This window comes from Zingiber officinale, chromosome 1A (assembly GCF_018446385.1).
Source record: "Zingiber officinale cultivar Zhangliang chromosome 1A, Zo_v1.1, whole genome shotgun sequence".
Taxonomy (NCBI): Eukaryota; Viridiplantae; Streptophyta; class Magnoliopsida; order Zingiberales; family Zingiberaceae; genus Zingiber; species Zingiber officinale.
In genome coordinates this window covers 143479356-143504890 of record NC_055987.1, presented here as the reverse complement: position 1 = coordinate 143504890, position 25535 = coordinate 143479356, and the positions used below count along the sequence as shown (strand labels likewise).

The 25535-nt window shown below is 40.7% G+C and overlaps 4 protein-coding genes across 7 annotated transcripts; 2 read left to right on the top strand and 2 right to left on the bottom strand.

Moving 5' to 3' along the window:
* The first annotated feature begins 115 nt into the window (after window positions 1–115).
* On the top strand, window positions 116–3847 carry LOC122036973 (wall-associated receptor kinase 5-like). Its single transcript, XM_042596408.1, has 5 exons — window positions 116–274; window positions 588–1524; window positions 1639–2103; window positions 2189–2338; window positions 2485–3847. The coding sequence occupies exons 2-5, from the start codon at window positions 612–614 to the stop codon at window positions 3711–3713; spliced, it is 2757 nt and encodes a 918-aa protein (XP_042452342.1). The 5' UTR covers window positions 116–274; window positions 588–611; the 3' UTR covers window positions 3714–3847.
* Window positions 3848–4338: 491 nt separating this feature from the next.
* LOC122036928 lies at window positions 4339–8510 on the top strand. Of its 4 annotated transcripts, none has more exons than XM_042596389.1 (9): window positions 4339–5010; window positions 5448–5886; window positions 6198–6300; window positions 6586–6633; window positions 6977–7094; window positions 7169–7257; window positions 7802–7863; window positions 7938–8058; window positions 8208–8510. In XM_042596389.1, the coding sequence occupies exons 2-9, from the start codon at window positions 5543–5545 to the stop codon at window positions 8256–8258; spliced, it is 936 nt and encodes a 311-aa protein (XP_042452323.1). In that variant the 5' UTR covers window positions 4339–5010; window positions 5448–5542; the 3' UTR covers window positions 8259–8510. The 4 variants fall into 4 exon arrangements, with proteins under 4 accessions (XP_042452323.1, XP_042452314.1, XP_042452319.1 ...); XM_042596380.1 differs by having other exon boundaries at window positions 4358–5010; window positions 6583–6633; XM_042596385.1 differs by having other exon boundaries at window positions 4372–5010; window positions 6583–6633; window positions 6977–7091.
* A 183-nt stretch (window positions 8511–8693) lies between these two features.
* On the bottom strand, window positions 8694–9386 carry LOC122036965 (defensin Ec-AMP-D2-like). The gene is made up of 2 exons (XM_042596396.1): window positions 9223–9386; window positions 8694–9117 (listed from the first exon to the last, which is right to left on the bottom strand). The coding sequence occupies exons 1-2, from the start codon at window positions 9284–9286 to the stop codon at window positions 8939–8941; spliced, it is 243 nt and encodes an 80-aa protein (XP_042452330.1). The 5' UTR covers window positions 9287–9386; the 3' UTR covers window positions 8694–8938.
* Window positions 9387–19848: 10462 nt separating this feature from the next.
* LOC122010733 (defensin Ec-AMP-D1-like) lies at window positions 19849–20500 on the bottom strand. Its single transcript, XM_042567229.1, has 2 exons — window positions 20341–20500; window positions 19849–20235 (listed from the first exon to the last, which is right to left on the bottom strand). The coding sequence occupies exons 1-2, from the start codon at window positions 20402–20404 to the stop codon at window positions 20057–20059; spliced, it is 243 nt and encodes an 80-aa protein (XP_042423163.1). The 5' UTR covers window positions 20405–20500; the 3' UTR covers window positions 19849–20056.
* Between the last annotated feature and the right edge of the window lie 5035 nt (window positions 20501–25535).

The following is a 25535-nucleotide window of genomic DNA, read 5'->3' as shown; positions in this document are numbered from 1 at the left end:
AACATTCAAATTAATACATGTGGGAGCACTAGGAAGAAAACTTGCACAATTCAAGTCAATTAAGTAATTAGCAGTAATTATCCCCGGACAGATCATTCAGACCAACGACAATTATTTGTATGAGAAAAAGAAAAGGAATATCGTCATTGGCCATTGGAAGCCATACTTCTTTGTTTCTGTATGAACAATTTCTCTCTCCTATATCACTAAGCTTGGGCTCTGGTTAAGAGCAATTAGCTGCCAACGCTGATACAGAGATACAAGTTAGGCAAAGGTGAGTACATCGTTTTTATCAATCGATTACACTGAGATTAATAGGTGCAGATTGTTTCCAATTGTTGTGGCTACATCATATTTCCATTTTTTTTGTGTGAATTGGAATTTCTGCTTTTTCAACTCGTAGATTTCTTTAGTACTATGATTTTCAGAGAATTAATATGATTTATTCGTTTTATATTTTTTATGTTGCCATGTCTAGTTTACTCTCATGGTTTCAGCGAGTTGGAATCAGAGTATTTCTCAATTACTTCGATTCATCATGATTACTCAAATTTTTTAATAATTTGGAGAATTTCTATCTTAATTAGTTGAGCGATCAAGGAAGAAGAGGCATGAGATTGATGGAGGTTTTGGTAATCTTGATCGTGACATCAATATCGATCTCTTCCACAAGAAGCACAAACTTTGCTATCCCTTCCAACTGCTCCAAACTCTGTGGCAACATCAGCATCCAGTACCCTTTCGGCATCGAAGATGGCTGCTTCCGAGCTGGCTTTAACTTGACCTGCAGCACCAATACTGATACTGCTTCGCCTCAGCTCCTCTTGGGCGATGGGACCGTCGTGGTCACTGGTTTTGACATGGAGAGTGGCCTGGTGAACATCGACTCACCAGTCACTCTGATGATGGGCGTGGACGCCAGTTCCCCCGTCACCACATCATTGATCAATCTCCAGAACTGGCCTTTCTCCTTTAACCTGATGAAAAGGAATTATGTTGGTGAAGCCGGTGGTCTGGACTATTTGATGAGCAACAGTTTGTATGCAGCCGGTTGCAGCGCTACGGTCAATCTAGTGGACGCCGTCCGCAACATTTCCATCGATCATTGCTCAACTGCGTCATGCTCTATCGACGCCGTTAATGATACTGGACGCTGCGACATTAGCTTAGATGATCTGGACCTACAAACTCCGTTGGCTGTTCAGCTAACTCGACTGATAAACGAAACAGAGCGTCTTTCGAGCGTCGCCGCTGTCATGTATGATGAATACACCAGCGATGAGGCCTTGCAGAGGTTTACTACGAGCGGGGATAGGGCAGGCCTAAAGGCCTCCCTTGCTTGGTACATGGATGACCATTCTACGTGCGAAGAGGCCAGACAGAATTCCGCCACTTATGCTTGTCGTAGTCGAAACAGTGATTGCTACGATGCTTACCCTGGAGCTTCCTCAGATGCTGTTGGATACTTTTGTCGGTGTTCTTTAAGTTATGAAGGCAATCCATACCTACCAGATGGCTGCCAAGGTATTTCATCTTGCTTTTCTCTTACGTTCTCAAAGCTCAAATATAATGTTTGTTTACGTTAATTAGTAGCTGACCATTATATATTTGGTGGTTTGTTATGCATGTTGTCTTCAGAGACAAAGTCTACCTTCATTCCGGCAAACGATTGCCCAGTGGAATGTGGGAATGTAACTGTTCTTTACCCGTTTGGGCTGAAGGAAGGTTGTTACCGAGACGAAGCATTTGCTCTGACATGCAATGAGATTTCCGGTGCATCGACTCTCCTATACCAAGACTACGTGGTGACCAGCATTTCTATAGAGGACGGACTGTTGGATCTCTATGCGCCTGGCTATTTCTCCTACTTCTCTGACAAAGCCACACCTTTGACTTACCTCAGAGAGCGGATCTACTTTAGTTGGGTAGTGTCCTACCAATCTTGCGAGGATGGTGGGAAGAACATGACCACCTTCGCCTGCGTCGACAGGCACAGCTCCTGCATAGACATAAACACCACAAGCACTGGTCAGGGACAAGGCTATCGATGCGAATGCTTGCAGGGTTACCAGGGAAATCCTTACATTAACAATGGATGCCAAGGTACTCAAAAGTCTTTTCATCTCTTAAATTTCGCTAATTCAGTGATGCGATTACTGATACGCTAGCTAGCTTTGGGGATTTCTAGATATCAACGAGTGCAATTTTCCGGAACGATATATTTGCAATGGAGATTGTACAAATACAGAAGGCAGTTTCCGTTGCACTTGTCCCCCAGGAACCTCTGGTGATCCTAGACACGCATGCATCCCTAACAAAAAGCAAACTCTCTTGTTAGGTAAATCCTTGAAACCAAATAAGTTATGAAGGCTATTATATATACAGCAGAATATGTTAATCTTCAATCTGGGTGAGATTAGCCTTTTGCCACCATGTTAATCTTCAATCTAAGTCATTGTTTGTGTATTAATGTGTATTGTGCAGGTGCCATCCTTGGTGCAAGCATTGGCATTGGCCTCCTATTGTCAAGTCTACTGTTGGTCATCCTGTCTAGGAAGTGGAAGATAAGGAAACAGAAGAAAATAAGAGAAAAGAATTTTCACCAAAATCATGGTTTGTTGTTGCAACAATTAATTTCTTCAAGTGAATATTTTTCAGAGAGAACAAAGATATTTTCATTGGAAGAGTTAGCGAAGGCAACAAACAATTTTGATGAAAGTCGAGTGCTTGGTAGCGGAGGGCACGGAATAGTTTACAAAGGAATTTTATCTGATCTACGAGTGGTTGCCATAAAAAAGTCAAAACTTGTGGACAAGTGTGAGATAGACCAATTCATAAATGAGGTTGCAGTTCTATCACAAATTAATCATAGAAATGTAGTTAGATTGTTCGGATGCTGCCTAGAATCTGAAGTCCCTTTATTGGTTTATGAATTTATCACCAATGGATCTTTGTTAGACCATCTTCATGCACCGGCTCATTCTAAACTATCATGGGATGATCGTCTAAGGATACTTGTTGAATCTGCTGGAGCTATTTCTTATTTGCATTCTGCTGCTTCAATATCTATTTTTCACAGAGATATCAAGTCATCAAATATTCTTTTAGATGAAGCTTTAAGAGCAAAAGTATCAGATTTTGGAGCTTCACGATTTAACCCTCTTAATGAAACTTATATATTTACTACCGTCCAAGGTACATTTGGGTATTTAGATCCGGAGTATTATCAAACTGGTTTGTTTACTGAGAAGAGTGATGTTTATAGCTTTGGTGTTATTCTTCTAGAGCTCTTAACAGGAAAAAAGCCCACCCGTGCAACAAGAATAGGACCGCAACAAAATCTAGCTATGCATTTTCTCGAAGCAACAAAAGAGAATCGAGCATTTGATCTTGTAGAGGATCGAGTCATGAAAGAAGCAACGAAGCCAGAGCTTCTGGAATTTATTCACCTGATTGAAATGTGTCTAAGTTTGGAAAGTGCCAAAAGACCTACAATGAAAGAAGTTGAGTATAAATTACAATGCATGAGAAAAACAAGAATGAAAAAAATAAAACCAAGTATTGCAGATAAAAAGGAATTAAGTGAAGACTTGATAAGTAGTAGTGTTTCAACTTATCCTTCCTCAGAGTTGATATATCTAATGAATCAAGGAAATTCTCGAAGTTATAGCTTAGAGGAGGAGCTCATGAGATCTCAACATCACCCAAGGTAAGCATTTGCATTTACTATAGCTATTTATCTTTGATACGCTGAGTACTTTGTCCTGAGCTTAAAGATGTATTATAGAGACAAATGATATTTTTGTATTTGTTTGTAATGAATATATTCATCAGATTACTTTGTTTATGCTAAACATGTGGAACAAATTCAAGTTCGTACATGATTTGATATAGAAATGTAACAATGAAATGAAAGAATCTCATAATTAGCGTGGTAACCAATGTCTCATAATAATAATAAAATATTAAATTTTGCATTTTGATCATGTGTGTCATGTGAGTCATTCAACGATAGAGAGGGAGACTCCCTCGAGCAAGTGGAATGCAGGTTGTCCTCTTCTTGTAAATTGCACTGTAGAACCTCTCAGCAGCCATGCAAGCGTTCCCATCGTGCTCGTGGCTGCACATTGCTTTCCGCGTATCCTCCAACCAAAATCCACGTGCTCTTTGCACTTGCCGCCGCCATCCACCAATACCCGGCTGCCCTCTCATGCAACTAATCCACTTTTGTACGTCTTTTTTAGTGGTTTATTACGTCACGTCCTCTATCATAATTCCTTCGTGCAAAGATTGAATTTCTTTCGAGCCGTAGGTGGATCGACAGTTCTAAAGCACACGATGGTGGTGAGAGCAATAAATGCAGTATGATTAGCTTAATTTATTTAGCTTTCCGAGATGATCTTTTATAGATTGATTAGCTGGAAAAAGAATAATGAGTTCATTATTATTGAGGCAATCGAAATCGGCATCACGGTAATGAATTCATTAACAGCACAGTGCAATCTTTTCTGGCAAACCAGCCACTTCTCAGTAAAGTAACCGTGACGAACAGTGTCGCCGACAGATGAAAGGTAGTGAGAATATGCCAGAACGAGAAAAGAGTGAAGAATTCGGCTTGGGGAATGCGCACCGAATTCACTATGCTGTTGTGGTTGTGGAATGAAAAAGAAACGCGAACACAGTGTCAGTAAAAGCTGAAGCAGAAGCCAAGAAGAACCAAAAGCAGAGAGAGACGTATCAAAACTAATCTGCCTCAAAGCACAACAAGAAAAAGAAAAAGGGCAAAAAAAAAAAATTAAAGTAGGAGTTGTTTGGACGGAAAGGAACGAGGGCTGGAGAGGTGCGGAGTTGTGAGGGCGGCCAAGGGTTCCGCACGGAGCAGCAACTTTCATGCATTGAATAGAATGGCTCCGTCGGGACTTGAACTGCGGCTTTGCTGATTACACCCTCGCTCCCAATTTCTGCTCTTGTGTCGATCCCATAGCAGAGTGGAGAACGAAGTAAGGAGTGGTATGTGCCTGCCCTGTGTTCGGGGTTCCATTCCTTCGAAAATCGAAACCTTGCTGGATTCCCGTTCTTCCTGAAAGTTTTTTTTTTGCACGTAAACAAAACGTATTATTGGGAAGAATTAGGTTAGTCCTTGCGGTTGCTTTTTGCGTTTCTTCCGCGTCTGTAAACTCTTTCTAGCCAAAAATCTGATCTTTGTTTCATAGTCGATTCTTGGTTGCACGAGCTGAAGGTTTTGTTCGGAAAAAAAGGTAGTTCTGGAATCATCGGTTCCAGGTTCAGATGTGATTTTGTACTGCCATTGTTAGGGTAGGAAACTCGGTTTTGATGCTTATTTTGTCTTCAATTGGTGAGGAGAAGAAACGTTCTTTTTTGTAATTTTTGGATGTTGCTTTTGTTATTGTTGAGGTTTTGATACTGATATAGCTTAAACTGTCCAGAATCTGGAGCTTCACTTTGGAGGGGTTTCGAAAAGTTCTGGTCTTCAAATCGCACTCGAACTCTGATTTCTTTCAGCAAATAAGCTACTTGTGGGATGAAAATGTCGGCTGATCAGAATTTGAGTTTTCACTATGGAGGAGCCCTTCCTCCATCTTTTAACAATCAAAACGTAGTTCCTTTTCAACCAGCAGCAATGAGCAATGCGGCAGGGTTGATATCCGAGGGAATGTATGCTTCAGATGGTGTTAGCAACATGGGAGGGATGATCTTGCCAGGCCACCCTGTAACACAAAGTTACACTTCTTCTGTCTTGTCACTGCCTGGTAATCTTTCAAGGAACATCATTCTTGACCCAGTGCCCCCTCTCAAGCTCAGTCCAGCGGCAACTGCCAATTGGGCTCTGGAGGAATTATATGTGTTGAGGCAAGGCCTTATAGAGTAAGTTTATTTTGCTTGCTGGTTTTGATATCGATTCTCTGTCCCTCTAATGCACACTGCTAATTTATAAAAGCTCAACTGTGTATATAAGATCAATGTAGTGAAGTATGGGAAAACTTTAATTGAACTAGATTGTGGGAATGAATTATCTATCTATTTGAAGAATTTAAGTTATGAAGGTGTAGCACTGAATTGCCTAGTTTCGACTTCTCTGTTCTAGAACATAGATAAAGTATTACTGAAATTTCACTCTGGTAGGCTAGAAAATTCACTCTTTTTCTTGACACTACTGGTTAATGTCAAATGCCCAGACATGCTACTGAGCCAACTAATATAATGAAGTATATCAAGATAGCAGCTAAGCTGCCTGAGAAGACAGTGAGGGATGTCGCCATGAGGTGCCGGTTGATAGCTGTGAGTATACACTTTTTACACATACAGTAATTTTGCAATTCTCATTAGGATTCTTTTGCATCACAGTATTACTACATACTCTTTAGCACTGAAAGATCTATTTTCTGCATTCCATTTGGTGAATTCATTATCAAATGGTCTGCTATTATCATGTTTTAGCATTCATTGCTATTTGATAAACCTTACTTTACAGTCCTGGATTTTATGGTGCTTGTGAAGCAGTATGAAAAGTATTTACAATCTAGTTTTGTATTTTTACTGATATAATGATCTTCCTTGTAGAAGGAGACCGGTAAAAGACGCAAGCTAAGAAGTTACTGTTTAGAAAAGAAGGTAAAAGACACCTAGTCTCAACCTTGTACCTTTTTTTTTCCCTTCTAAATTGTTGATCACAAAAAATGATCAACTTATTTCCAGCTGTAGAATTTAGTAAATTATAGAATTGGTGCTTCTCAATTCTCTCTTCAATTTTTTATTTCTTTCTTTTATTTGATCACTTGTTAAATTTCTCTGATTCTCTCATATGTATCATACTAAGGCAATACTTAGCAAAAGAAACAAGTTATCTATTTGTTGCTCTCTTGTTGCATGAAAACACAATGACTTCAAGAAGTTCTGTGATTAGCTATGTTTTTTAACACAAATTGCTATGATGGCGTTGTTGGGTTTTCTTCAGGAAAAGGTGGCGTTTTCTTCCTCACTGAGTACTGCACCTTCTGTTCAAACGGAGAGCACAACCTCCTTTTCTCTGAGGATGCATGATTTGCCCACAAATAATCAGTTCAGTCAAGGTGGTAGGGTTATTGAATTATTCACCTTTTACCAACTTTTTTTTGAAAACACTAAACAACTTTTTGTTTCTCAACAGCTTCTCTAGTGAACACTGAGACACAACGCCTTCTAATCGAGAATTTTAACCTTCTCAATCAGATTGGATCGAACCTTGAATTGAGTAAGGTTGATAGCGAGCCCCCTCTCTACCTTTTTCTTCCCTTCTAGTTTTCAAGTTTACGATATGGTTTCTGCTTGATACCCTTTTCTAATGGAGTTACGGTTTCGATAGTCAGTCAAGTACACACATTGTGAGTGGTTGTCTAAGAATTAGCTAATGTTTTCCACCCATAAAAAGAAGTGAGGCCATCTTCCCTTCATGTCAATTATTGGCAGTATAAGAGTATATCAGGAAGAAGTATTGGAGTAAAGATGATGCGACAGGAGCAAAGAGGAAGGATATAGAAAACATAATTCCATAAATAATGATCAATAGATAATGGCGTAGAAGAAGTAATATGGAAGCATAATTCAAAGCTTTTGTTTGTGTTTGAAAATGATGTCAATGATCACTCAATCGAATCAGTGACCAGATTATCAAACTGATTATGAATGTGACCATATGGAATTCCAAAGTGTTATACTCTTTCAGTTTATTTATTTGAGAATGCTTCAGTTTGATAATTGAGTAATTTTTTATATCACTTCAATTCTCTTTGATGCATTCCAGGTAGAAGATAATATCAACCTATTCTATCGTACAAGAGAAAACATATCAACCATTTTAAATAGGTAAATGATTTCACAATCTTCAATTAACAGTCTTTTTAGGTGATGAATGGTCCAAGTTCACATAAAAGATAAAGGGACTCTGTTTTTTCTTTGAACAGGATGAGTGGCACACAGGGAAGTATGAGTCAGTTGCCTCCATTGCCCGTGTTAATTGATGACAACCTTTTTCAGTCCATTCTTCCCCTTGCTAGTCAGGTAAACTTGCAGTCCATTCTTCATTTTTTTTTTCTTCTGAAAAATGATACATTATGTTGTCAGATGATCTTCTAAATGTAATTTTAAACTTCTGGACTTTTTCAGTTGAGTATGTGTTTGACCTTAATATTAGTTTTGCTGTCTCCCAGATTCATGTACCTGGTAACACTTCTTTAAGGGAAGAACCAAGATACTGGTGATTTTTCTGCATCATGGGTGCTGCTGAAATCTCTGTAACTGAACATTTCTTCGCAGAGCGAGAGTCAAAGTTTGTTCGCATGGCCACCATGCTCAATCAATCTGAAGATAGATAGATAGAGGTTCTGATACCAGAGCATTCAGTATGATGTAGCAATGCAAATTGAACTTCTACTGCAGTGTCCCTGTATATCCTTCATCTGATAGGAAGTGTTCTTGGTAACAGTAGCATAATTAGTCAGCTTTCAGGTTTAGTGATTCTTTTGAGTTTTTATTATATAATTTTGTGTTTCTCATAAGCATTTTGGTTAATTAAAAAAAAAACAGAAAATCTAAATTAATTACATCAAAAACCAGTCATCGTTTCATAATCCATGAGAAACCAGCCATTAATAGAAGGAGAAACTAGAAAGAAATCATAGGAAAAGAAATACCAATAAACCAAACAGCAAACATGATATTGATTATTATACCAATAAACCAAACAGCAAACATGATATTGATTATTGATCACCATAAACGCTGCATGACACTGCAAACTGAGTAACCTACTAAGTTCAAACAAGGACGAACTGCTACCATACCAGCGACAATGATCTTATTCTAAAATCTTAAACCCCAACGACGACATCACCAATTCGTGTTGGCTCTTGGTTGATCAGTTATAGAGCTTAATAATTATTTAGCAATTCTTGATGCAGTAGCATTTGCGGTTGGGCTGGGTACCACGGCATACCCCTCCAGTGAACGGCCCCTCCGTACGGCACACGTTGGCGCATTTGAGCGGCCTCACGCACTGCCCCACGAACTTGTGGCTCTGAGACTGGCATCTCCTCGCCACCACAACCCTCGTCCCCATCTCTGCGTCCATCAGTGTTATTCACGTACATAACAATCAAAATATATATAGCCATCAACATATTGGCGTTGATCAAGAGAAAATTAGAAAATTAGAAATTGTCTAACCAGATGACATGAGAAGGAAGCAGAGCAAGAACAATGCAGGAAGCATTCTCTTGTAGGACTCCATCGATCTGATGAGAGCAAAAGAAAGCCAGAGGAATTGCGAACTGAGTACGCTATAGGGGCTGATCGTTTATGGGTACTGAAATGTTGAAGTTAAACAGACTATTTATGCTTTGTTTCCATTGGATTCCTGGCCAGCTTTCTGCTGCTTTGTGAGACATCTCTGGCATAGGCGCCGTGCTGTCGCTGTATTGCTCTGCGAGTGAAGACATGCACTGAAAAGACTCCTCGTCCTAGCATTGAAGATTTTGCAGAGGCGTCACATGAAAGCTGTGAAATTTGCTGGGTGTTGTCTTTCACAATTATGGGCATGTACTACTAAATACAATGCTAATATTTATATACCCGATCCAATTGAGTAAATTAGTTATATTCAATTTGATTAAGTTTATACTCACCTAAGTGTTGATAGGAGGGACTAAGATTGTCTCTCCGCACCTTACCAAGATAATATGCGTTGCTATGTTTTGACAGATTCAACAACTATATGTGATCGAGGTAGTGATGGGTATCACGACATGGTAGACATTTTGAGTTGACGCGATTAAGATCTAATCTAATCGTTGATGTATATCATATACGCGATTAAGATCTAATCTAATCGTCAAGACACTAATTAATTACTCTACTCTACCATGCATCACATACACACACAAGCAATTAATTAAACTGTGATTAGGTCATGACCCTACTACGATCTTCTCAAGTCAATGAGAAGATCTTGAGAAGATCGGACGCTCAACCTAGGGTCAACAGCTTCTCTAAGCTCCTCCCTTTGACCACAACGTGTTGCTCGCACCCTCCTCGTAACTTCTCCTCGAGTGGACCTTCCACAGCTCCATTTTGTACATTACAAAGATGAAACTCGAGTTACATTCGAGTCTAAACTATTTTACAACAGGAAATAAAATAGAAAGGCACGACGCACAGGTCGCGTATCACATATACAACACATACAATCACACAAAATGACACGCAGACCATATTATGAATTACAACACATGTAACCAATCCAATTGGGGTTTTTTTTGGGCCATGACCATCACAAATCATACATAATTCTAAATTATGTATTTTATATAAATTTCTGTGATTTTATTATTGTTTTTACGATTTTATGAGTCGCAACTTCCCGGTGATCGCGTTTAGCGATTTTCAGGCGCGATCGCAGGACAATACCCTTTGCGGGGTTAGAGTCAGCACCCCTTCTCGCAAAATAAGTCTCAGGAGTGTCCCACGACGATCTTACAACGCCTTTAGCCGCTGTCCCAAAGCATTTTGGGCAAGACCTTACCATTACGGAAGGTGTTTCTCGGTAATCGAAGCCTACAAGTGTTCAAACACTTGTTGCTTCGCTTCTACTAGAAAAATACTCTTAAAAATCATAAAATTAATAAAATCACAGAAACTTACAGAACTATATTTTTTCATAAAAATTAAAATAAAAACAAGTACATGTTTGCGCGCGGCTCTGATACCACTGTTGGGACTTTCAAGTCGCAAAAATCGCTTTTTACGTTGCGGAAACCCCGAAGTCCCATGCCACCAGATCCGTGCGAAGATTAAAAGAACAAAAATTTCATGTACTTATTTTCTAACCTTGATCTACACTAGATCTACATGTTAAGGAGTTTATACCTTTGATGCGAAGTCCTTCGCTTATCCCGCTAGTCCAAGGTTGTCGGATCTCGAGAGTGTTCAAGTGGACACTCCTCTATATGTATCCACACGATCAAAAAGGTGGAAAAGAAACCTTAGAGTGTGCTAGCACTCTTGGAGGTTTCAGCCAAGGAGGAGGAGAGGGAGAGGAGAAGAAGCAAGGAGGAAGAAGATGAAATCAATGAGCACAAAAAATTGTAACTCGCACAATCATAATGTGGCCGGCCACTTCATGAGGAGTTTTAAACTCCATGGAATACCAAGAGTCACAACTCTTGATCTCCCTCATGAGGTGACACATACATGTACTATCCTTGATGATGTGGAACATCATCATTGGCCCACTCTATGCCAAGTCACAATGACATGACTTTGGTCAAGTCAAGGTCAAGTCAAACTTGACTTTTTATCTTCCCTCTTAGGTCAAGTCAAACTTGACCTCTTCTCTCCCATGGTTGATCAAATCCAACCATTTGATTCAAGCCAACTTAATTTAACGAATCTATATTCATTGAATTAAATTGATTCAATGAGTCCAAGTCTAAATTAGACTCATTTAACACATGAATCAAATTGAGTCCAACTCAATTAGTTTAATTTAGATTACTCTTAATCTAATTTGGTTCATCACATGAACCTAATCCTCTTGGTTCATCAAATGAACCTAATCTCCATTTAATTACCCTTTGTGTGTGACCCTATAGGTTCTTGTAACGTTGGCAATGCTCCTAAACCCATTTAGAAGCATAAGTAATGAGCGGTATCTAACAACACATCATTACTATCCAAGTTACAAGAATGTTGAGATCCAACATCACTTTGTGACTACTAATTGTGACTCTTCACAATATATGACAATGTCCTTTTATCCATGATATCTAGATTGATCAATGTGAGATATAGACCGTGCATCCTCTAATCAATCTAAATCTTGAACTCCAAGTAGACTCACTCTAATCAAATGAGCTCAATATCTCATATTGACTCATTTGGGCATGCCCATGCACTTAGTGGTCTCACTCTATCAAGAATAATGATGTCACTCCCGTCATATAGGAGGGATAGATCCCATCTACATCACTCACATCCCTCTGCATAATTTGTTATATACCCAGTAATCACCTTTATAGCCCACCCAGTTACGGGTGACGTTTGACGAAGCCAAAGTATGCAACTCCTTATGTAGGGAATCATGGTGACTTCAGGTCCAAGGACTAATAGTCATACTAATAGCCACATGAGAAAGTATATGACACTCATATAACGATCCATGATACTTTCTCATGGCGGGTCATTCAGTATACATTCTCCAATGCATACCCATGTGTCAACTTGATATCTCTATATCCATGACTTGTGAGATCAAGTCATCGAGTTAACCTACATGCTAGTCTCGTCGCATTAACATTGTCCCTGAATGTTAATACTTGAGTAGGAATGATTAAGAGTAATGTTCTCTATATCATCTCACTATTGATTCAACCAATCAATTGATGTAGATATGAACCTTCTACTCAGGGACACTATTATACTTAGTTATTCGACACCAATACAAGTAAGTATAATAACCATAAAGAAATACCTTTATATATATATAAGAATATGATACAACGAGTCCATACAACAATCATTATATGATTGGCTTTAGGGCTCTAACTAACAGGTATCTCTTAATTTTGCAGCAGGACGAGCACTGATGAACAAAAGTCTCGATGAAGCCGAAGAGATCATAGAAAATGTGGCGCAAAATCACCATCAATGGGCATCTGAAAGATCCAGTGGCTCTTTTACGGGGAACCTAATTAAAGCGTCAGGGAAATTCGACGTAGATGCAGTTTCACTGATGTCTGCAAAGCCGGACGCTCTGACAAAGAAATTTGAAGCCATGGGAAACAACACAGCTAATGCAATAGCATGTGTTTGCGACATTTGTGGAGGTACGGATCACGCTCAAGACACTTGCCCCTTTGGGTCGATACAGGTACAGATGAACCAACTTGAGCAGTGTGATGCAATAACCAGCTACAATCAGAGGAAAAATAATCCGTACTCCCATACATACAATCCTGGATGGAGGAATCACCCCAATTTCTCATACCGAACTAATTAGGATCAAGGACCAGCACATCAGAATTATCAGCCTGGGCAACAAAGCCACCAATCTGGGCAACAGACCTACCAACAACAGCAGCCTTCATAACTGTCCAGGATTGAGAAGATGCTTGAGGAAGCTCTCTTAGAGCAAAAGGAGATGAGGAGCGAGATCAAACAACTGACTCAGAGGCTAGAAAACTCTGAAAAACACCAGAAGATGCAAGACAGCCAGATAGCTCAGATAGCTCAGTCTACCTCAAGAGCACAGGGTACATTTCCAGAAAAATCAGATTTAAATCCAGTGGAACATTGCAACCGCATTGAGCTGAGGAGCAGACGTACTGTGGAAGATCCCCAAGTCACTACTCAGAAGGAGCTTGACTCAGAGAAAGAACCCTCTCTCCTGCTGCCAAATCAGACTCAAAACAGGGATGAAGAAGAGGCTACTAAAAAGGTTGAAGAAGCTCTTCAAGCGGCCCCATAGGATCAGACGATCCCTTTTCCTTAGAAGCTTATAGCATCCCAGAAAGACGAAGAGTTCAACCGGTTTCTGAAGAAGATCAAAGAAATCTGCATAGAAGTACCACTGATTGATGCGCTGCACCAAATGCGGAAGTTCGCAAAATTCTTAAAAGGAATTCTATCTAACAGGAGGCAAAAAGACGACTTCGAGACTGTAACACTAACAGAGAATTGCAGCGCCCTCTTTATGGTGAATTCTCCACCGAAGCTCTAGGATCCAGGAAGCTTCTCCATACCATGCAGAATTGGTCCTGAACTCATACCGAGAGCTTTCTGCGACTTGGGGGCCAGTGTCAGCCTACTTCCGTACTCCTTATGCAAGAAGCTGGGCCTCCAGAACATAAAATTGACCACTATGGCACTACAATTAACGGACCACTCATGCAGATACCCGATGGGAATATTGGAAGATGTGCTAGTTGAAGTGGGTGGATGTATAGTTCCCATAGATTTCATTATTTTGGATATGGAAGAAGATCCTAAGATACCGATTTTCCTTAGAAGACCATTCCTTGCCACAGTTGGAGCCATCATAGACGGAAAAAGTCACAGGTTGTCCTTGGAGATTGGTAAATAAAAGATCGAGTTTGATTTATTAGATTCCTCCATCTGTAACTCCTCTCCTCGGGGACATTTTCGCAAGATCAACATACACAAAGTCGAGGAGTGCAATTTCCATGAGAGTTCCCCTCCAGCAAACAACACGAAATACATTTGTCCTGCACTAGCAAAACTGAGGGCGCAGACTGGAGCATTAACCCTAGGTGGGGAGCCGTCCCTCCACGGGTTCAGTCCGCATTAACAAAAACGGGGTCGAGCTAAAGACCTAAAACAAGCGCTTCTTGAGAGGAAACCCAAATGTTTTCTTATTTTAAGTTCATCATTCCTTTTTGCTGTTCTATTTCTTTAGTGACTTTTAGTCTAGTATTTTATTTTGCGTATTTCATTTTCAGGATGTGTATATATAGCCTCCACAAACTGGCCATGAGCGCTTTTCATGGGCGTGGAGGCGATGGATGAGCCGAAATGATGAAGAACGAATCACTTTGAGCTTAAGGGAGCAACCGACCGTGTGACCTCACACGACCGTGTGGAGCCAACGTGGAGACTAAAGCCACGGGCCGTGCAAATCTGTACGGCCGTGTGGTTTGAGCAGAGAAGGAAGAGGCCCGGGCCATGCCAATTGGCACGACCGTGCAGCCTTGCCAGAGTAGAGGAAGATCCGGGCCGTTCCAACTGGCACGGTCGTGCAGCTCATACAGAGGAGAGAAAGATAGGGGCCGTGCCACATCAACCGAGGGGAGAAAGAAGGAGGTCGTGCATCCTTGCACGGCCGTGCAACGTCCTGTTTGACCCGGCCGTGTCTATAAGACACGGTCGTGACTCAACCCGTTCACGCCGCCCCCCTTTTCCAAGAAACCCTATTTCCATCCCCCTCTCCTCTAGTCCAAAAAGAGAAAAGAAACTTCCCCATTTTCTCTTCCTTCTCCTCACCATTTCCATTCTCAAAACCCATTTCAAGGAACTCCTCAAAGCCTCGCACCATGTCGCAGATCTTGAAGAGGCTTCATTGAGGAAGCGGTGGATCTAGCGGAGGAGATGCACCGTGAGGCGACAAAGGCAAAGGGAAGGTTCTTCCTTCAAAAGACAAAGGAAAGCGGGTAGCACACGACAAAGGTAACGAAAACGAGTTCAATATTATTTTTAGAAATCATGAGCAAAAAGCTAGATATGATATTCTTGTCACTAGGAAAATCTTATGCACTAAATATATGGATCCCACCACTATGGATGTGCTAGGAATTAAGGATGACATAGATTGGATGATTAGTGCTTTAGATTGGAATGATATAATAAACACTCATGCACCGACTTACCCCCGCCTAGTTCTTGAATTTTTGAGCTCGTTAGATGTTAAATTTCCTTCTGAGGATAACTACGCGGGGGTCATAATTTTTAGAATGATGAATAAAGAAGTTTGGTGGACTTTTAGTGATTTCAATAATTGTTTTGGGTTACCTACTGGTGGTTCGCGTGGATTTGATAGTGGTATAAAATGGAATGAATTTTGGATGTCGATTACCGGATCACAAGACCCTTATGAGCCCTCTAGAGCCAAAGCATCCTAGATGCAAAACCCGACCTTTAGATACCTTCACAAAGTGATGAGTAGAGCACTTTTTGGTCGAGGAGAGAGCGATGGGGTGGTTAAGAAGACAGAACTCTATTCTCTTTGTGCAATGTTAAATAAAGTTGATTTTGATTCGGGGTTTCATTTCCTGCAAACTTTGTGGAAGGCAGCTAAGGCATCTTCGGGGATGATAGTGTTTGGAGGATTAATCACTCAAGTAGCATTCAATCTAGATTGTGCGCTTGATGGATTAGAGATAATTTACGGTAATGATAGGATCGACATCGATTCTTATCTTGCTATGAAGATGATTTGTCGGGATGAGAATGAGTTTGCTTTTCCTAGGACCAATGGTTTTCCATTACCCCTTCCTTGCCCCGAGTGCACTTCAGTTCGCAACCCCGCGAATTGGGTGATTTCTGATTTGCACCCCGAGAATGTACCTTCCATGGTAGAAGAACCCGAGTACCACCAAGAACCCTCGTCATCAGGGTTCCCGCAGCCTTCCGGACACCCGGACCCTCCTAGACACTCTTTTGCATATGGCACGGGACCCTCTAGTTTTGATTTTTCAGACTTCTGTGCCTCTTTAGACTCTCTTCATGAGAAGCATAACACCCAACAATGATTGTTGGAGGGTCGCTTCAAGTTATCTGACGACCAGTTTAGGGAGGTACAGGACCATTTTAAGTTCACCAGGGACTTCTATAGTCAGATGACAGGGTTCTTTCAAGATTATGATATTGACCAGGAAAGGATAAGAAATTTTATGGATGATATGGATATCACTAGACAACAAGTAGATGCTTTGTATCAATATCATCAACATCTTGGCCATCTTCCTGGTATGCCTAGATTTCCCCTGGCTCACATCAAGGGCCCCCTTATCCGTCACCCCCGCCACCGTATTGATTTCATCGGGACGATGAAAAGTCTAAGTCTGGGGGGTGTTGTTGCACAACCTGAGTTGAGTCGAGTCTTTCTTTTTGTTTCTCTTGTTTTTGCATACTTTACCTGTTTTTGCATATTTTATTTGCTTTAGTCTTGTTCTATTTGCATTTTATTTGTTTCTGCTTGCACCTCATTTGCATTTTTCTTTCTTATCTTTAATTTTGTGGCATATATGAGAACATCAACCATCTACTTTTTCTGCTACTTGTCCGATAGCAAAACAGCTAGCATTCTCTTAATTCATGAGTTTCCAGATGGTGTTTGTATGTTTGGTGTATCTTCTTCCTCTATCTTTAGTAGCATGAAATAAGCTAAGTATCGTACGGAGTTTGATATAAGTTTTGGCCTAACCTTAAGGACTTTATTTTCACTACACTTAAGTACTTAAGCTTGAATGGTAGATATACTTTTGAAATAGTTATGATTCATCCAAATTGTTTAGTACTTTTGTTCCCATGGTGATTCCCTACTTACATTTTGGTTACTGGATACCCCCGGATCATGGAAGCTTATTTGGAAAAATCTAAATCCCAACATATGCATCGCATGTGTAATAAGTGCTACATATATATCACCCAAAAAGAAAAAAAAAGAGGAAAAAATGATGAAAAAAACATGAAATAAGGGATAAAAAACAGTTGTCGTGAGTGAAAACTAACAATTCACCCATTTGAGACCAAGTTAGGTTACTGGGGAAATGAATGTTATGTTTCTCTTGATTCCGAGAAGTACCCTTTGAGACCTTGTGTAAATTAAGAAAAACGAACCAAGTGTGTGGCAGACAAGTGCCTATCACCGGGAACAGTATGAACTCAAATTGTATGACGACTTAACTAGGACAAAGAATTGAAACCTGAAGAATTTGAGCTACTTACTGCACCGAGCACAAAGGACTTATGCTTAGGCCATACTTAGGTTACTCCACGGTCATGCTTATCAATGAAACTAGTTGATAGAGTTTGACGAATGCACTAGGGATTATGAAACACTGCAGGAACTCAGGACACATAGTTTGTAGCATTTTGCTTGAGGACAAGCAAAGGATCAAGTCTGGGGTGTGATGTGCGCAAATATTATGATCATTTACGCATGTTTTAGCGCATATTCACGTACTTTACACATATATATTCGTTGCATGATTGCCTCGTTCATCTTGTATTCATTATTATACTCTTTTGTTCGGATATCTGCTCTTTGTTTGGTTTTGTGTTGGCAGGGACAACTTTCGGAGCTAAAACGACGATTATCAACGTACCGGAACAAGCCGAAGAACACGACCGTGCACTCTTAGAACGACCGTGTGACCAGACAGAAGGGGAGCAGTGCACGACCGTGCAATCCTTGCACGGCCGTGCGATCGAAACCGAGGCAGTTCAACACACGGTCGTGCAACCCTGCACGATCGTGCCACCCCGAGACCGAGACCAGGAAGTGCACGGTCGTGCATCCTTGCACGGCCGTGCGGCAGGGACCGAGGCCAGACACCACACGGCTGTGCCAATTGGCACGGCCGTGCAGCGCCATCAGAGAAGGAGATAGACACGGTCGTGCCATCCTGGCACGACCGTGTCGCCGCAGCCTAACCCTAGTCTATATAAGGGTCTTAACCCTTTTTCTTGAGGGAGGAGCGCCGGGAAACGGGCCGACAGTTGGAGAAACATCTTGGAGCCATCCCACGTCGTCTTGGACCTCCGTCCAGCGATCTTCCACCACCGCATCGACTCCAGAGGTAGAGGATTGGACCCGAAGGCCACTCGTCGACATAGGATAAGCATATTCTCTCCTTCTTTCTCCGTGTCTGAAGATTATATGTTTATATATGTTATGTCTTTAGGCATTTTTCTGATACTTATGGAGTAGATCCTTTGTTCTAGGATTAGGGAGTAGTTGTGGTTGGGTTTGATGTAAAACTCGTATTATACTTACACTCGTTGGATGATCTTTTATGCTTTGTCTCAATTGCTTGATTGCGTAGAACGTAACTTGTTAACTTTGTAGAGGGATTATTCCTAGATCGTACACCCGAGGGGCCCTAGTGACAGGGGTAACCCGTTCACGGACGTCTAGGATACTTCCTTTAAAGGAAAGACAAATTCTCCTCAAGGAAGTGAGAGACCAAACCTAATCCTTAACTACTATTTTTATCTTACCAGTTAGAGTCACGTTCTCAAGATTTACCGAGGTGCCCTAGTGACAGGGGTAAACCGTGACAGGACTTCTTAGGATCCTTCTTTATTCTGGTACGTAAGAATAGCCGCTTAGCTTCCGGCAATTGCATGTTAAAGGACATCGAGTGTAGGATAAAGCGTGACACATCAATACCACCACAATGAAACCAACCTCCTAGAGCTTCTTACAACCAAGAGAACACTTCGACTCACCTGCTCTCAACTCTTCTCCCCAACCTTTCTTTCCTAGATTATTCACAACCATTGGTAGTGTAGCTAACCCTTAGTGAACAATTGCTAGTGCGTATAATCAGTCCCTGTAAAATCGATATTTTTATTACTGACGATGAATCCATATACTTACGAAATCGTAACATGACCTTTTTCAATCCATTCTTCCCCTTGCAAGTCATGTAAACTTGCAGTCCATTCTTCTTTTTTTTTCTTCTTCTGAAAAATGATACATTATGTTGTCAGATGATCTTCTAAATGTAATTTTAAACTTCTGGACTTTTTCAGTTGAGTGTGTGTTTGGCCTTAATATTAGTTTTGCTTTCTCCCAGATTCATGTACCTGGTAACACTTCTTTAAGGGAAGAACCAAGATACTGGTGATTTTTCTGCATCATGGATGCTGCTGAAATCTCTGTAACTGAACATTTCTTCTCAGAGCGAGAGTCAAAGTTTGTTCGCATGGCCACCATGCTCAATCAATCTGAAGATAGATAGAGGTTCTGATACCAGAGCATTCAGTATGATGTAGCAATGCAAATTGAACTTCTACTGCAGTGTCCCTGTATGTCCTTCATCTGATAGGAAGTGTTCTTGGTAACAGTAGCATAATTAGTCAGCTTTCAGGTTTAGTGATTCTTTTGAGTTTTTATTATATAATTTTGTGTTTCTCATAAGCATTTTGGTTAATTAAAACAAAATAGACAGAAAAGCTAAATTAATTACATCAAAAACCAGTCATCGTTTCATAATCCATGAGAAACCAGTCATTAATAGAAGGAGAAAGAAATCATGGGAAAAGAAATACCAATAAACCAAACAGCAAACATGCTATTGATTATTGATCACCATAAACGCTGCATGACACTGCAAACTGAGTAACCTACTAAGTTCAAACAAGGACGAACTGCTACTATACCAGTGCGACAATGATCTTACTCTAAAATCTTAAACCCCAACGACGACATCACCAATTCGTGTTGGCTCTTGGTTGATCAGTTATAGAGCTTAATAATTATTTAGCAAATCTTGGTGCAGTAGCATTTGCGGTTGAGCAGGGTACCACGGCATACCCCTCCCGAGAACGACCCCTCCGTACGGCACACGTTGGCGCAGTTGGGCGGCCTCACGCACTGCCCCACGAACTTGTGGCTCTGAGACTCGCATGTCCTCGCCACCACAACCCTCGTCCCCATCTCTGCGTCCATCAGTGTTATTCACGTACATAACAATCAAAATATATATAGCCATCAACATATTGGCGTTGATCAAGAGAAAATTAGAAAATTAGAAATTGTCTAACCAGATGACAGGAGAAGGAAGCAGAGCAAGAACAATGCAGGAAGCATTCTCTTGTAGGACTCCATCGATCTGATGAGAGCAAAAGAAAGCCAGAGGAATTGCGAACTGAGGAGTACGCTATAGAGGATTGATCGCTGATGGGTACTGAAATGTTAAACAGACTATTTATGCTTTGGTTCCATTGGATTCCTGGCCAGCTTTCGGCTGCTTTGTGAGACATCTCTGGCATAGGCGCCGTGCTGTCGCTGTATTGCTCTGCGAATGAAGACATGCAGTAAAAAGATTCCTCGTCCTAGCATTGAAGATTGCAGAGTCGTCACGTGAAAGCTGAGAAATTTGCTGGGTTTTGTCTTCGTAATTATGGGCATGCACTACTAAATACAATGCACATGTTTATTTAAAAATAATAAATCTAAAAATTTCTATGGTTTCTTTATTTCAGTTTTTAATTAAAATGTAAATGTCTGACATCAAGTTAATTATATCTTTATATTTAATTTCAATACTTAAGAGAGACTATAAATTATTTCTTTAAAAATCAAGAAATAAAATTTTATCCAAAAAAAATATAGTATATTCACTAGTAAAATATCTATCTTCGAGAGATCCAGCCCAATATAATCTGCATCAGTACTGTAGACAATCAACTCATGTAGAATCTTTGAGATATCGAAAAATTCTTTTAATACCTTCCCAATGATGTTCAGTAGGATCATGCATAAATTAACAGACACGATTCACAGCGAAAGCAATATCGGGTCGTGTAATGGTGACGTATTGTAGGGCACCAACAATGCATCAGTAGATCTAGGGTCAGATATTAAAGAGGAGGATGAAGGTGCAGTGAAACCACCTTCAATGATTGATGTGGAGATAGGACGTGAACCATATATTTTAGCTCGTTGTAGAAATCCAATAGTATATTTGCTTTGAGAGATAAGACAACTTTCAGAATGTAAAAGAAACACTATGCTAAGAAAAAAAATGAGCATTACTAAGATCCTGAATTGAAAACTCTTGACGAAGAAGATGGAGTAAAATAATAATGTCATTTTGATCACTACTAGTTATTAATATATCATCCACATATATCAGAACAAATATTGAAAATTCCTCATTATATTTATAGAATAGGGAAGAGTCAGTTTTGAGACAGAAAATCCCTAAGTATGAAGTCAGGTAGATAGATGATAAATCATGCACGAGGTACTTGCCGAAAACCATATATAGATTTCTGAAGTTGACACACATGTGTTGGAAGTTGCGGGTGGATAAATCTAGGGGTGTAAATGAGCCAAGCCGCTCGTGAGTTATTCGAAGCTCGATTCGATAAAAGCTCGTTTGAGCTCGTTTAATGAGGCTCGTTAAGATAAACAAACTGTTGACGAGTGGCTCATATTTGGATGAAGGGATGTCATGGAAGAAAAATCTATTAAGATTTTTCGTAATAAAATTCTGTTAAGATTTTATATAACAGAATTTTGTTATGTTTTTCATAACAAATTCTGTTACGTTTTTACCGAGTCTGGGGGTTTAGCAGTATTTATAGGGATCATTGTAAACCCATTGTAGAACAGACAACACAAAAATCATTAGATGTGATTCTCTTGTGTAGAAGAGAATTCTAATAAAGCTTCGACCGTTTTGTGGAGTAGGCAAGTCGCCGAACCACGGTAATTCTTTTTCTTTCTCTTCTTCTTCTCCTTCCTGGTGTTTGCTCTTTTTTGTGCGTCTTTGTCTTGTTGTTCCGCGCGATCTCTTTTCTCTCTTCCTCTTCTTCCGCGGTTCAGAAAGGTTGAGAGGTATTGCCCTCTCTTTGCACAACAATTGGTATCAGAGCTCCAGGTTTTTGGCAGATTTCTTCAACATGTCGGGGACGACTTCTGCGAAGTTTGATATGGTGAAGTTTGACGGAACCGGAAACTTTGGATTATGGCAGAGAAGGGTCAAGGACTTGTTGGTGCAACAAGGCATGGTGAAGGCGCTAGGAGAAAGAAAACCGGAAAGCATGGAGAAATCAGATTGGGAAGAACTTCAGGCGAAGGCAGTAGCAACAATCAGGCTTTGTCTTACGGATGACGTGATGTACCATGTCATGGACGAGGAGTCACCGGTGACAGTTTGGCAAAAGCTGGAAAGTCGGTACATGTCAAAATCATTGACAAACAAGCTGTATCTCAAGCAGAAATTATTCGGGCTGAAGATGACAGAAGGAACCGATCTGAGCCAGCACATCAATGTATTCAATCAGATTGTAAGTGATCTAAAGCGGATTGATGTGAAGATCGAAGACGAAGACAAGGCGCTGATGTTGTTGAATTCTCTACCTTCATCTCCTACGTACGAGAATTTGGTTACTACTTTGATGTGGGGTAAGGAAACTCTCAAATTGGAGGAGATCACAAGTGCGTTGCTAGGTTTTCACCAAAGGAAGAAAACAAGCGATGAAATTTCTCAAGGAGAAGGACTTGTGGTAAATAGCAACCAAGAGCATGGTAGGAGCAAATCTCGACATGGATATGACAACAACAACAAGACTCGTTCTAAGTCGAGAAGGAAGAAGGTGATCACGTGCTACAAATGTGGAGGTAAAGGTCATATCAAGAGAGATTGTCCAGAGATAAAGAAACATGTTGCAGAGAACAAAAGTAATTCGACAAAGTTTGCAAACATAATTGAATAAGAAAATTTAGAGAGACGTGATGGAGATATGCTATCAGTTATGTCGAGCTCGGAGCAGCTGACAGATGCATGGATTTTAGACTCTGCATGTTCATATCATGACTTCAAACAAGAATTGGTTTGACACCTATAGGGCAGTGGATTTTGGTTCAGTGTTGATGGGAAACGATGCGTCATGCAAAGTTATCGGCATAGGAACATTATAATCAAGATGTTTGATGGTGTGATCAGAACTTTATGTGATGTCAGATATATACCAGAGCTAAGGAAGAACTTGATCTCACTAGGCACATTGGATGGTATTGGTTGTAATTACAAATCGGTGAGCGGGGTGATGAAAGTCAGCAAGGGAGCTCTGACGGTAATGAAAGGACAAAAGGTAGCAGGAAACATCTACAAGTTGATAGGGACTACAGTTGTAGGTGGAGTCGCCTCGGTGGAGTCTGAATCAGATAGTACTGTCTTGTGGCATATGCGGCTAGGGCATATGGGTGAACGTGGGATGCTAGAACTTCACAAGAGAGATTTGTTGAAGGGTGTCAAAACGTGCAAGCTTGAATTCTGCAAATTCTGTGTTCTTGGGAAACAGAGCAAAGTGCAATTTAAGACGGCAACAAACAAGACGGAGGGGATTCCGGACTACGTACATACGGATCTCCGGGACCGCTAGTGTAGCATCACGTGGAGGGCACTTGTATGTTGTGATTGTTACTGATGATTTCACTCTAAAGGTATGGGTATACTTTATGCGTCACAAGTCAGAAACTTTTGCAAAGTTTAAATTGTGGAAAACTGAAGTAGAGAACCAGACCGGAAGGAAGATCAAATGCCTTAGGTCAGATAATGGGACTGAGTACACAGATTCAAAGTTTCAGGAATTCTGTGAGCAGCATGGGATAATGAGGCACTTCTCGGTTCGCAGGACACCTCAGCAGAATGGGGTAGCGGAAAGGTTGAACAGGACAATCATTGAGAAGGCAAGATGTCTCAGGCTGAATGCAGGGCTTGCAAAGAATTTCTGGGCGGAAGCAGTTAACATGGCATGTTATCTCATTAATAGATCACCAAGGGCAGCACTAGAAGGCAAAGTATCAGAGGAAGTATGGACAGGGAATCAAGTAGAATACTCTCATCTTCGAGTTTTTGGATGTCCAGCCTATATGCACATATCTAGTGAGGAAAGATCAAAGCTGGATGCAAAGTCAAAGCAGTGCATTTTTTTGGAGTATCAAAAAGGAGTTAAAGACTTCAAGCTTTGGGATCCTAAGGCAAACAAATTCTAAGGTAAACAAGGTGGTGATCAACATAGATGTGGTGTTTGACGAGAAAACTATGTTACAACGTACTCAGGAAAAAGGAAAGGAAACACCACAGAGCAACATGGAGAAAGATATTGTGCAGGTGGAGCTAGAGACTCATAATTCTGACGATTCTAGCTCAGAGCACACAGAGCATCACACTATAGCTAGTGGTAGAACGAGATGAGTCGTAAAACCACCCACTAGATACGGATTCGAAGACTTGGTATCTTATGCACTCATCACTAGTAGCGGAGATCCTACATCTTTTCAGAAGGCGATACATAGCTCTGAGAAAGACAGGTGGACGGGTGCTATGGCGAGATGAAGTCGTTGTATAAGAACCAAACGTGGGATCTAGTGGAACTTCCTGAAGGAGAGAAAGCTTTAGGGTGCCAGTGGATATTCAAGAAGAAAGAAGCAATGTCAGAGGGAGAAGAAGTGAAGTTCAAAGCTCGGTTGGTAGCAAAGAGGTATTCACAGAGAAAGGGAATTGATTATGAAGAAATTTTCTCTCCGGTAGTAAGACATACGTCAATTAGAGTGGTGTTGACTTTAATGACACATCACGATTTGCAGCTTGAGCAAATGGATGTGAAGACGACATTTCTTCATGGAAATTTGGAGGAGTAGATTTTTATGTCACAACCCGAGGGATTTAGTCAGCCTGGACAAGAGCAGTTGGTTTGTAAGTTGAAGAAATCGTTCTATGGACTGAAACAATCTCCTAGGCAATGGTACAAACGTTTTGATTCATACATGATTCAAAACGGATATAGAAGATGCGAGTATGACTGCTGCATATATGTGAAGGGCCTTGAAGATGAATCACTGATTTTCTTACTACTATACGTAGATGACATGCTCATTGTTGCGAAGAAGATGAGAGAGGTTGACAAATTGAAGAGGCTACTGAGCAAGGAATTTGACATGAAAGATTTGGGAGAGGCCAAGAAGATTCTTGGGATGGAGATTCACAGGAATAGAGTTGCAGGGAGATTATGGTTGTCTCAACGTAGCTATGTGGAGAAGGTGTTGGATAGGTTCAACATGAAGAATGCAAAGTCGGTGAGCACACCCCTGGCGCATCACTTCAAGTTATCCAGTACACAGTGTCCAAAGACGGATGACGAGATCCAAGAGATGTCAAAGGTTCCTTATGCCAGTGCAGTTGGTTGTCTGATGTATGCCATGGTTTGCACGAGACCAGATTTGG

Bases quoted from the DNA above. Each gene is read 5' to 3' on its own strand.
- LOC122036973 (XM_042596408.1), top strand. From the start codon at position 612: ATGAGATTGATGGAGGTTTTGGTAATCTTGATCGTGACATCAATATCG. The intron at 1,525-1,638 runs GTATTTCATCTT...TGTTGTCTTCAG, and splicing joins CCTACCAGATGGCTGCCAAG to AGACAAAGTCTACCTTCATT. The intron at 2,104-2,188 runs GTACTCAAAAGT...GGGGATTTCTAG, and splicing joins CATTAACAATGGATGCCAAG to ATATCAACGAGTGCAATTTT.
- LOC122036928 (XM_042596380.1), top strand. From the start codon at position 5,543: ATGAAAATGTCGGCTGATCAGAATTTGAGTTTTCACTATGGAGGAGCC. The intron at 6,634-6,976 runs GTAAAAGACACC...GGTTTTCTTCAG, and splicing joins GTTACTGTTTAGAAAAGAAG to GAAAAGGTGGCGTTTTCTTC. The intron at 7,095-7,168 runs GTAGGGTTATTG...GTTTCTCAACAG, and splicing joins TAATCAGTTCAGTCAAGGTG to CTTCTCTAGTGAACACTGAG.
- LOC122036965 (XM_042596396.1), bottom strand. From the start codon at position 9,286: ATGGAGTCCTACAAGAGAATGCTTCCTGCATTGTTCTTGCTCTGCTTC. The intron at 9,118-9,222 runs GTTAGACAATTT...TGATGGACGCAG, and splicing joins CTTCCTTCTCATGTCATCTG to AGATGGGGACGAGGGTTGTG.
- LOC122010733 (XM_042567229.1), bottom strand. From the start codon at position 20,404: ATGGAGTCCTACAAGAGAATGCTTCCTGCATTGTTCTTGCTCTGCTTC. The intron at 20,236-20,340 runs GTTAGACAATTT...TGATGGACGCAG, and splicing joins CTTCCTTCTCCTGTCATCTG to AGATGGGGACGAGGGTTGTG.